The following is an 11,715-nucleotide window of genomic DNA, read 5'->3' as shown; positions in this document are numbered from 1 at the left end:
TTTCTACGACAAACAAAAAGCTCACTTACATTAACTTGAAGAGATAGGGTGAACAAGTTAACAGAGAGATACAAAATTTATATACTAAATGGCAGCCTTAATAACGATTATGATTAAAGTGAACAACCTAAGAAGCCTTGAAACGTCTACACCAAAATGACTTGTAGTCGTCTACACCATGCCTAATATATTGTCATCAATATATTTGGCCTACTATAAAGTTTAGGAGTATGAGGCTCCATTCTTGTATATAGAATAGACTTAATACATACATAAGCAAGCGCAAGAAGGTATTTTATGCTAAGTAGATGTGATCTTCGATCTTTACAGATCAGTATACAGCTAGCACATTGCATCGCACTAGTTGCGACTTTTACATTTCTCCATGGCTCGAGGTGCTGCAGGAATAAGAGTATACATGATTCCGACAAAAAATATGAAGGTATCATACATGAGATTTTAATATAACAAACATTGGTCTTACCTAGCCCAATTGCTTCAGAACTCTTCATTATCCTCAACCTCTTGCAAGACTCGGTGAACATCCTAAAATAACAAAAATAACATCATTTCAGATATCAGAATTAAATCACTCTTTGTTGATTCTAACATTGTTCATAGGCCAAAATAAGTCTAACTATCAATTCAGCAAACATAGCTAATCATTGTTAATTCATGTAGTGAATTATGAATTATATATAAGAAAATAGACGTACTCCCATGGAACATCACCAACTAGCATCCAATCACCATCCTTGTCTTCATAGGTAAGCACATATTCTGAACCATGAAGGAGATCCACCAATCTACTTTCACTTAGATTTTTTTCTCGACAAGAAACTCCATATGAGCCACATTGACCTGGATTTGTCAACAAAAACATCATCAGAATCATTTTATTTAAGCAAAAAAGGCATGCAAAGGTATGACTACTGTATAGGTAATCTTCATTCTCAACCATGTTGGCACTTGGCACCACAATCAGAACCTGTGACATATAAATACATGCATATTCTATAATAGTTTTTATATGCCATAATTTCAACCAACAATAGAGAAAATGGTTGAAAGAGAGTGTATTGGTAACGGTTCTCTTCAATTGAAACACTATACAACACTGACATTGACCGATGTTCATAAATTCATGTCATCAACAACTGTACTGTCGAAGTATAGGCAAAATGTGTGTCTGTGTGTTTGAGCTAACTATTTAAGTTTAACATTTGGTTTCATTACGTTTTCTTTTTCATATGCAATTAATTATATAAAGAACTTTTTCTAGTAAAGAATTTATTGAGCCATTCAAGACACACCTCGATTTTCAAATATTTTTGCTCATTTAACTAAAATGTTCGTCAAAGTACAATACATTTACTAGAATGATCACCATCACATCACCGAGAGATATTTGTGATCATGCATCGGTGAAAACATCAAGACACACAGATAATGGGAGAAGACGATAACAAGTAGATAAAAACTCACTGATTGTAAAACAACTGAACATCTTTTCGAGTGCTGAAGAAAGTTCCCTATAAGAGCTAAAACCATTCAGATCCACTTTCCTCAAGTATGGAGCACCTTCCATGCTGACTTTTACATATATGCATTCAGACTTGGCTTCTGCATCAGCATCATTCTTTTGAGGCTGTGAAACCATTGAGTTCTTCCGGAAAGATCGGATTGGAGGCCATCCCACAACTTGCGCCCTGATTCGCATAAAAACCGTATTGAGAAAAAAGAAATCAATTTTAAAGCCAACGATCATAAATTCAAAACTAAGGAATCAAGCTAAAACAGATTTATATTATCATGCGTTGGTGAAAATCAATGAATACAGAAGCTGAGTAAAAACCTTTCAGCATCAGAAGACATGGAAAAGGCTAACTGGACAAAATCAAATCCCAGGGCATACACAAGGGCACAAGAAAAAACTTCTAAGATAAAATTTTAAACTTTTAAGATATTGAATGCAACATGCAGAAGAAAATTTAAGGAATAACCAAAAGTAACTATCTATGTGAAATTTTGAAGATTAGCACATAGAAAATCCTGAAATTTACTAGAGCACATACAACTACAAGTAACAACGCCAGCTTTTACACCAGAGGCTAACATAAGAATATAATTAGCAACAACCACCAAGGCCTATTTGGATTGGCTTATTTGAGCTTATCTACTAGTATAATCACTTTTGAGACTGTTTGGGAGAGCTTATAGATACAACTTATGACATGAGCATAAGCTCTCCATAATAGCTTGTGAAAAAAGTTTATAGCTTAAATTGCTTAAATGAAAACACTTTGAACTTGTTGTATCTTTTATTATGGAAATAGCTATATATAAGCACTTATAAGATATAAGATAAGTGCTAATGCTATAAGCACTTAATTAAGTTGTTTATCCAACCAGTGCGAATCAACAAGTGAGTTTGTTCTTGTAAAAAAAAAAAGTGAGTTAGTTGACTTCTGTTCAAATTTCCAAAAGAAACATCAGATTCAACATAATTTTGTTCTTGTTTTCAACATTTTGTAAACTCACAGAAGAAACTATAAACACTAAATAGTGATAACTGACAAGACAAATAAACAAAAAATATTTCAATGAACAAAGAGCCAACATCAATCAACAAAGCACATCAACATACACAAACACTAAGAGAAACATAACATACAACCAAATAAGAAGAAATCTTACTTTGCAGAAGGAGGAGAAACATGTGGTTTGTTATCATGCAAAGGCTTTGGAGAGTGTGTAACAGTTTCTTTAACAACAACTGAAGCAGAGAAAGGGTTTTGTTGGTTATTACATTCACCACCACCTTTAGCTTTAGGAGAGAACAAGTTTCCATCTTTACACAACCCCACTTCAGATCCACCATTTCCAGACAAAACCCACTTCCCAGAACCTCCATCAGTAATAGCATCAGAGAAACCCCTTTTGGCACCAGACACCAAACTCTTAAGCACACCACCATTTTCTCTCTCTGGTGACTCTGAGCCTGGTAACCCTAGCCTCAGTTCAGTAGCTTTGAGGTTCAAACCAATGCTTCTCTCTTTGGTTTCCATTGAAGGAACCTCTCCATAACCTTGCTCCACTGGCACAGACATCAAAAAAAACCTTATTCTTCTTCTAACACACACACACACACACACAAACACTGTTTTTTCTTTGTTAAAAAAATCACAAAACAATGTTTGAGGAAGATAAGAGAATGTTCTCTGTAGCTTATATAAATAAAATGCTCTTTCTGTTATGTTAAACAAATTCTAGTATTGTAGTGTAGTATTTGTGTTTTGTATTCAAAGGAGGGAGAAAAAACATAAACATGGGAACATTTATTTATTGAAGTGTTAAATACGGTTTTTTTAGTAAGTGTGTTTTTTTTAAGGGTTGTGTTTGGTGGTTTTTATTTTTAGATTTTAATAAATTAAGGTGAATCTTTTTGTGGCCAATTAATCCGACAACGCACAGAAAGTACCGGCATACTTTTCTTATTTTATAATTCCTTCTTATTCAAAAAGGAAAAGAAGTATTATGCTTCATGAATGGTGTGGTTAAATAAGGGTGGTATAATCATAATGTATTCAACTTAAAATTAAATAAACTCTAAAGTAAAAGGAAATTAAAATAGAGCTGTTTAAAAAAACTGATTTGTACTTTTTTTTCATAGTGTGTTTGGTTCAGCTTTGAATATAATTGATTCTGACAAAATTGATTCTGATAGAATTGATTCTGACAGAATTGATTCTGAGAGAATTGATTTATGTTTGGATACAATTATGTAGAATTGATTAAACAAACTGATTTATGTTTGGATACAATTATGTAGAATTGCTTTTGAATGTACAATTACTAAAATAGACATAGCTAAAGGAGAATTGATAAAGAAGGAGAATTGATAAAGGGCAATAAAGGAAAATAATAGGTTGTAATAATAAAATATAATATTTACTGTTTATAATTGATTCTAGAAAAGCTAGAAGCTAGGATTTGTAGCTTCATGGAGAATTGCTTTTGGAGGATAAAAGCAATTCTGAAAAGCCAAACCAAACACGTTGTTTTTTGCTAGAATTGCTTTTGACACCGTAGAGAATTGCTTTTGACAACTTGTAAAGTAAGAGTTAAATGATATCACTTCAATGCAAAATTAGTGGGGACTATAAATCGCAATGGAGAAAAATACAAGGGGTCAAATCAGATAAAAAGATGAGAGGTTTAAATTACACAATCGTAATATTTGAGAAACTAAAATTACAATTAAACTGATGAAAACAAAACTAAAGATGCATCAAAAAAAGAAAAGAAATTATAGTATAAAAAAATGAGGCATATTATTAAGCAAACTAATTAAATAATGGATTTTTTAGGTTCGTGGATAAAAAGTATTTATTTATTAAAATCACAATATTTAATATGATTTTAAAAAGTATTTACGTAAAAAAATGAGAATACAAAGTTCCAAATAATGAACTAAGAGATTTTTTTTGATAAAGGCTAAAAAATGCATTAAAAAGGCAGGAGAGGGCCTGCACCCAATTACAAAAGAGAGTCTAAAAACCAAAGAAACCTGAATTGCTAAACAAGGAAATGCAGCCCTGTTCAGCAACAGATCTAAACAAATCTATCCCACTAAGATAGATTTAGCAACCATCCAAAAAAAAACAAAAAAAATAGCAACCATAGATTTGAGAACTGTCCACATGACAGTCACATATATTTTGGATTGCTTTTGATTACACCCTTCTTGGAACAAGTTTGTATGTGGTCACTACTTGTGCTTTGGACCACTGTATCATTTAGCTTATTAGCATGTTTCTTATTAGACTTCTTCTGCCTTCTTGACATAAAAAGAGTAAATAAACTTCCCTCCTCAATATCTCCTTCGGGCATATACCTTTCTGCATTTGATTCAGGCTCCAGGGTGTTGTCTGATGCCTGATCAGTGTCCAGATCATCTGCCCAGAACTTACTAAAGATTTTCTCACTTTTCCGGCAAGCCTCAGAATTATTCTTAGTGATGGTAGGTTGTGTGAATCTGCCTTTGTCAGGGCCAAGAATTTCATCTGTGGTGGTAATAGGTGAAATGATAGTGTGTGTCTCATAAGCATCCTGCACAGAACCAGCAACATGTTTGTAATCAGTCTTACCACTTGTTACCTGAGCAGAACCTGCAAACTTATCTGGTATAGCAGTGGAGGATATGGTTGTAGAAGCCACGCAGATGTTTGGAGTAGAACTTACAGCCTACATAATGTCTGGTGTACCATTCATTCCCATAGTTGATCCTGAAATCTTGTTTGTGATTGTAGGTGTCTCACTGTCTAAGTGCACAGAGGTAGCATCTTACATGTTATTTGATTTACCAGGTGCATTTTTCAAAGTACCATGAGCCTTTGAGTGTGCAGGTTTGTTTAAACTAACACCTTCCTTGAAAATTTTGTCTACAATTTCAGAATCACCAAATATATCATCATTTGAAATGCGACAGGTATCCTTATCAGCTACCTTAGCCTCTCCTGAAGGAAGTTCACTTTCTTCATTTAAGATTTCAAATGAATTGTGAAGAGATAACGTTGAAGTATCATCACTCTTCTGGATTGCTGCAATCTCAGCCTTATCCACATTATCTCCTTCCTTTGTAACTTGTTCATGGTCAGAATTGTCCAGATTAATCAGGTCATAATCATGTTCAGAGATATCAGTATGTTTGGTACCTACTGCAGAAGCAACCAACACCAGAAGGCTTGGAGATTTGAGTAGGCACCAGGTTGACAGCAGAAAGCATTTTAACTTATTTAGGAACAGAGACAACATCCTTATTAGGAGCTAGGTTGCCTTGAAACGTAACAGACTTCTGAGCATTCTTGCTTGGAGCCCTATTCTGGTGAGGAGCAGTTGGAGCCTTTTTAAGAACTTTAGTTGAATCATCATGTTTATTCTGTGAACTCAGTTTTAAGCAGTTATGGATGTCATGTCCCAGCATCCTGCAATGAGAATAAAAAGCTGACTGTTTTTCATACTGAACCGTGGCTGATTGAGCGTGCCCCTCCCTTTCCACAACTACAGTCTCAAACAATTGTTAAGAGAGATCCACATCTATCAAAATTCTAGCAAAGAGCCCAAAGCGCCTATTCATAGTAGCATCATCAATGATCAATGGTGTACCAAGGCCAGAGGCAATCTCAAAGAGTGTCTTCTTACTCCAATACTCCTTAGGCAAATGCATAAATCTCACCCATATCTGGGCATGTGATTGAGCTTGAGCTTGAGGAGTGAAATCACAAGTCCAACAATAGAATCTCATCAGTCCTGGCTTTAAGTTCATAACCCCCATGGCCCAGACTCTACGCATATCCTCAACTGAGTTAAAGTGGAACTCAAAGAATCCTCTCCCAAGAGGTGTGAGATCCTAGTTATGTATAGATATTATGTAAATCTTTACTAGTTTAGTTTTAGTGATAATATGGTGCGTTTTACTACTAAGAAAGATTACAACCATGCTCTTTTTGAAGGATATGGTTAATTGTTGATCGCGATCTGATCGTTTAATTTTTTATACCTTTGTATGGAGCAACGACAATCCCAAATACACATGTTGTTGAATAGGTAAGGATTCCTTATCTTTCAATGAAGCTTTATAATAGAAGTTTTCTATGGCATGTTAGAGAGACATTAGGTAATATGTTGAAGTGGACCACTTGACTTCTAGTCAATCTCATGATCGATTGGCTCATATTTGTGTGAAAATAGATCTTGACAAGAAACTAATTCCAAAGTTCACTATGAGTGCTTTAGCTCTTGTTCTTAATCTTGAATATGAAGGATTACATGTTGTGTGTGGAAAATATGGCCACAAGGTTGGAATTTGTCATGACAACAAGCTTTTTGACATGAATAAAGAGACAAATAAGATCCCAAATTATGATCTTGTGAGGGTTTTTTTTTCACCTAAAGAGATGGAGTCTGCAACAAGAGATGCAAGTTTGTGTACGGTTCAGGTATCGAAAGTGCAACAATCGGTAAACCTGAATTCTACGATGAAGATCTCTTTGGTACATGAGAAAACTTCGCAAACGAATCAGGAAGATATTCCATCATATTTTTTGTGTCGGGATGTTAGTCAAAAGACATAATAGGCAGAAGCTAATGAGTGGTGCATCTCAACCAAAATTTTAGGAGTAAAAAAATAGTGAAGATACAAAAGGAAACAAAAACATGAGGTAAATGCAAGTAAATTTATTAATATTGATCATGTCATTATAAATAAATATTCAAGGAATGGTGATTAACATATTGCATAAAAAATCCCATCGAGTAAGGTACCCGCATCAAATCTTGGTGGGTTTAAAGAGAATGATAGTTTGCAAGCCTTTGTACTAGAGTTCGTAATAAATTAGGAGGTAAAAATCTTCTCTCTGAGCTTGATTTAAGACATGTAAAAAAAAGATGATAGACATGGTGAAAAGAGTAATCTCCTTGTCATTAGCCTGGTTAAAATTTTGTCTCAGTCAAAGCCGTTACCATGTATCACTAAGAAACAAGTTTCTGTGCATACTCCAGGACAACTACATGACTACAAATTTAACAGAGAATCAAGCCAAAAAATAAATAGAGGATCAACAAAGTAATACATCATCTGATATGCGTATTATTGGCGTTTTGAGTGATGCAGTCACAGAGAATGACTATATTAAAAAGGCTTAATTGTAGTTTTAGCCCCCTAACTTTCACGAAGTTGCGATTTTGGCCCCCTAAGAAAAAAAAACTACAAAGCCGCCCCCTAAGTTTTGCAACTATAGCAGTTTTGGCCCCCCAAGACAAAAAAAAAAATAAAAAAAATAACACGTGGCACTTCACTTACGGTGCCACATCAGCGTAGACCAAGTCAAAATTGGTCTTGGGGGCCAAAACTGTCACAGGTGCAAAACTTAGGGGGCGGTTTTGTAGTTTTTTTTCTTAAGGGGTCAAAATCGCAACTTTGGAAAAGTTAGGGGGCTAAAACTGAAATTAAGCCTATTAAAAAATATATGAAGGACATCCTTATGCGAGGATTTTTTTAATTGTCTTGTCTTTTTTATTCTAGTGTGTTAGATTCATCTCCTTCAATCTTTTCTTTTTCTTTTTTAATAAATAAATTTTCGCATTTAATAAAGTGACATTATTATCTATACTCTCGTATATCTAAAGTATTGTTTTGAGATGACAAAGGAAACTTTAAATGAAACTTTCTTTTTAAAAGTATTATTATTGTGTAGTGGATGTTATTTTTTGTTTGGCTTTGTTCTTGCAAAATGTAGTCTTTTGATCAATGGAGTAGTGTGGTGGGAGACAAAACGCCGTTACTTTGAGAAGTGAACGGCATCTTTGTTTTCTGTTTTCTGTGGTTAATCATCGTTATCAAATACAACATGCTTAAGGGTGTGTTTGGTAAAAAGAAGCTATAAGCTAGCTGATAGCTGAAAAGCTAGCTGGTAGCTGATGGCTGATAGCTGATAGCTTATAGCTGAAAAGTTAGCTTATTAAAATAAAAAGTGTTTGGTAAAATTAGCTGTTCAAGTGGCTGATAAATATAAAATGACGTAAAAGGACAATTTTTTTTTATAAATCATATATACAATTTTTGTTAATTAATGTATTTCTTTTTAAATGTTTAAATTTATTTCAAAATATTTTCATCTCCCAAATGATAAATGTATTTATGAATTCAATTGAAATTTTTTATTTAACAAAACTTTCTTTTAATGAATTTTACTCTAAACTTTTATTGTAAATTTTATATAAAATTATTTATTATTGAATTAAGAGTATGTAAAAAAGAAAGTGAACAAGAAAATTTGAAAAAGATTGTGGGTAGTTTTTTTTTTTAAACGTGGGCAATTGAATAAGAATGTGGGTAGTTTTTTTAATTAAAATTAAATTAAACTATATTAATAAAAGGTTAAAATTGGAAGAAAATATAAAAAGCTACCAGCTATAAGCTAAAAAGCTACTTGAAATAGCTTCTCAAAAAGCGCTATAAGCTCATGAGAAAAGCTTGTTACCAAACACATCACGTTTTCATCTAACAAGCTTATAAGCTAATCCAAGAAGCTATAAGCTAACTTTTTTGTGTTATCAAACACAGCCTAAATCGATATCCAGTAGCCACATGGAAAGATGATCAAGAGGGTTAGTTTATTTGATTGATTTTTTTATGGCTTTAAATTATAGTTGGTTCTTTTTTTACAAAATTATAGTTGATGGTTTGATTTGATGTGATGTTGCCTTGATCCTAAAATAGAAATAATATTTTCTTTAGGAAAATGTTAACCAGTGCTCTGGGCACCGGTTAAGAAAACCAAATATAGTATGAGTATCTTGAAATTTGTGTGGTCAAAGTTTTAAAAGTATAAAAGATGATGTTTTCAATGCAAATATTTCTTGTTTTGCTTCCTTAACTAGTGTCCCGGGACACTAGTTAACAAGACTCATATAACTTCTTTTTTTTAGGGATAATTTATATAGCTTCTAAATTGGATTTAATTTGTCCTCGTGAGCTTAGCTCAGTTGGTAGGGACATTGCATAATATATGTAAGGTTCGAGGTTCAAATCCCGGCCACCATGCATAATATATGCAAGGTCCGAGGTTCAAATCCCGGCCAAAAAAAATTGGATTTAATTTGTACACGCCCATAGTTTAATACTTTTTATTTTTTGACAAAAACCTATAGTTTACAACTTTTTTACTCATTAATCTATAAAAATGACATGACAACGATGTATGCATAAAAAAATTATAGTCAATACTTAATGAAAATTAATCTCTTTTAAATTAAATTATGATATATATATATATATATATATATTTAAAATTAAAATAATATATATTTATTTGTGGGGTTTACTAATTTATATCCATTCTTAAGTTTGTAAATTAGCGAGCTCCTATATGATTTACTACTTGCATCCAATTAGCAAATCCCTAGTCCTTTCACCGTTTCACGTATGCTAAATTAAATTTTGGAAACCAAATCAAATCAAATTGGCAATTTAATGGGTTGAATAGCGAATTGGCACTGTCTAGGTTCAACTCTTTGAGCGTATCAATTGAGGTTTCATTCCGACTCGAGTTTAAAGCAGATGAACTATTGCTATGGGATAATTTTTTATTTTTCTATTTTGCTTATCCACTTAAATGATATAAAAAAAATATTATCGTACATTTGAAAATACACTTATAAGGTGTAAAGTCGAGAAAATGATCATGTTGGAACATCTCTATCTTAGGTCATTTTTCTAAATGTGTCTGAACGTTGTTATATCTTATTTGGTTATTTTGTATTTGGATGATTTTGAAGAAAATAAATTCTTGCATCTCTCAATAGAAAGAATAATCCATGCATTTTCTTATTAGTGGTTGAAGACGAAAAATCCTACTTTCGACTTTGATTTTCATTTTTGATAGCTTAATCTGTTGTGAGTAGTCATTTAGTTTGGTTGTTTGTGTTGCCTTTTGTGCTTTCCTTTTGCACTACGCAAATGATTTATTTGAACTCTATTATAGCGTATCTTGTGCTTAGAACTTTTTGTTTTTGTCAATATAATTTCATTTTGACACGTTCAAAAGACAGTTTAATGTCTCATCTTTTTCTCCCTTTCGCATTTGATGGTTGGGATGTTGCAATTAAAAAATTTAAATAGAGAGGATTCATTCCCACGATGATTGAACTCTAAATTAATCTATATCAATTGTATAAATAAAGAGCTATGTGTGATAAGATAAGATCATAAAAAAAAAATCATTAAAAGATACATGCATCATTAGATAAAAATGATAAACTATTTGATGAAAATAATTTTGTAAATTACATAAATATATTTACTAAAGAAAAAAAGTTTATAATACGAGACAAATAGAGAATCTAGCTAGGGAGATTCTCTACACTAAGAAAATCACATATTTCACATATTTAATGTAGTCATACAATTTATATTATTCAATCAAAGATTAGATGAACAATATAGTAACACCATCCAAGAGTAGGAGGAAAATGATCATCCACAAAACAATCAACAATATAATTCTAAGAAGGGACCGACATCACTCAAGTGGGTTCCATTATGAAAATTCTTACTCCGAGTTGATGGCCCATAAGAAAAGCACTCCCAGCACAATTGTTGCTAAGTGCTTTAGCTTCTTTAGATTTTCCCCTCTCCTCAAACAAATCATGATTACACTCCACTATCATAATGTTTTGTAAGAATAGGCTTTTAATGGTTGTAAATTTGTTAGGCCAATCTCAACTATATCCTAATCTTTCCAATCCTATGTTTGATGGTTGGGGCAATATGTGGGGTCCAATTTGCCATGCACTTTGCCTACCATCATGCCACCATGCTATAACAAGATAATAAGATAAGTCTCAGCTTTCAAAAACGCACTTATTAGGATCTTAACCTTTTTTCATCAATACTCAAAGCATCGCATCCATTTTTGGCATCAAATTATGGACCATAACTAGTAATAATCCTTAGCAATCATCATTGTAGCTTTATTTTACGGTGCCAATGGTGAAATCTCTCATGCAAGTGCCACCAGCAGGGTATTAAATACTAAGATGTGTTTAATTTCATGCATTTTATTGTGATCAGTTCTATTTATCTATGAATTTCATGCGCATATATTCTATTTAATTCATGCATTTTAATTCTTTAGTACTAACTTGGGTACT

General features: G+C 32.9%; 1 protein-coding gene and 1 long non-coding RNA gene across 2 annotated transcripts; one reads left to right on the top strand and one right to left on the bottom strand.

Annotated features, from left to right (window-relative positions):
• LOC146934515 (auxin-responsive protein IAA27-like) lies at positions 1–3,330 on the bottom strand. Its single transcript, XM_085706411.1, has 5 exons — positions 2,698–3,330; positions 1,486–1,709; positions 717–861; positions 485–546; positions 1–398 (listed from the first exon to the last, which is right to left on the bottom strand). Exons 1-5 carry the CDS (start codon positions 3,108–3,110, stop codon positions 361–363), a joined length of 882 nt encoding a protein of 293 aa, XP_085562537.1. The 5' UTR covers positions 3,111–3,330; the 3' UTR covers positions 1–360.
• A 1,189-nt stretch (positions 3,331–4,519) lies between these two features.
• On the top strand, positions 4,520–6,659 carry LOC146934514 (uncharacterized). The gene is made up of 2 exons (XR_015007791.1): positions 4,520–5,408; positions 5,492–6,659. It is a non-coding gene; the product is annotated as an uncharacterized LOC146934514 (long non-coding RNA).
• Positions 6,660–11,715: the final 5,056 nt, after the last annotated feature.

This window comes from Medicago sativa, chromosome 4 (assembly GCF_051527215.1).
Source record: "Medicago sativa cultivar Bolivia chromosome 4, Bolivia_mono, whole genome shotgun sequence".
In the NCBI taxonomy this organism is placed as follows: domain Eukaryota; kingdom Viridiplantae; phylum Streptophyta; class Magnoliopsida; order Fabales; family Fabaceae; genus Medicago; species Medicago sativa.
The sequence above is the reverse complement of the archived record's forward strand: the minus strand, read 5'-3'. Positions and strand labels throughout refer to the sequence as shown.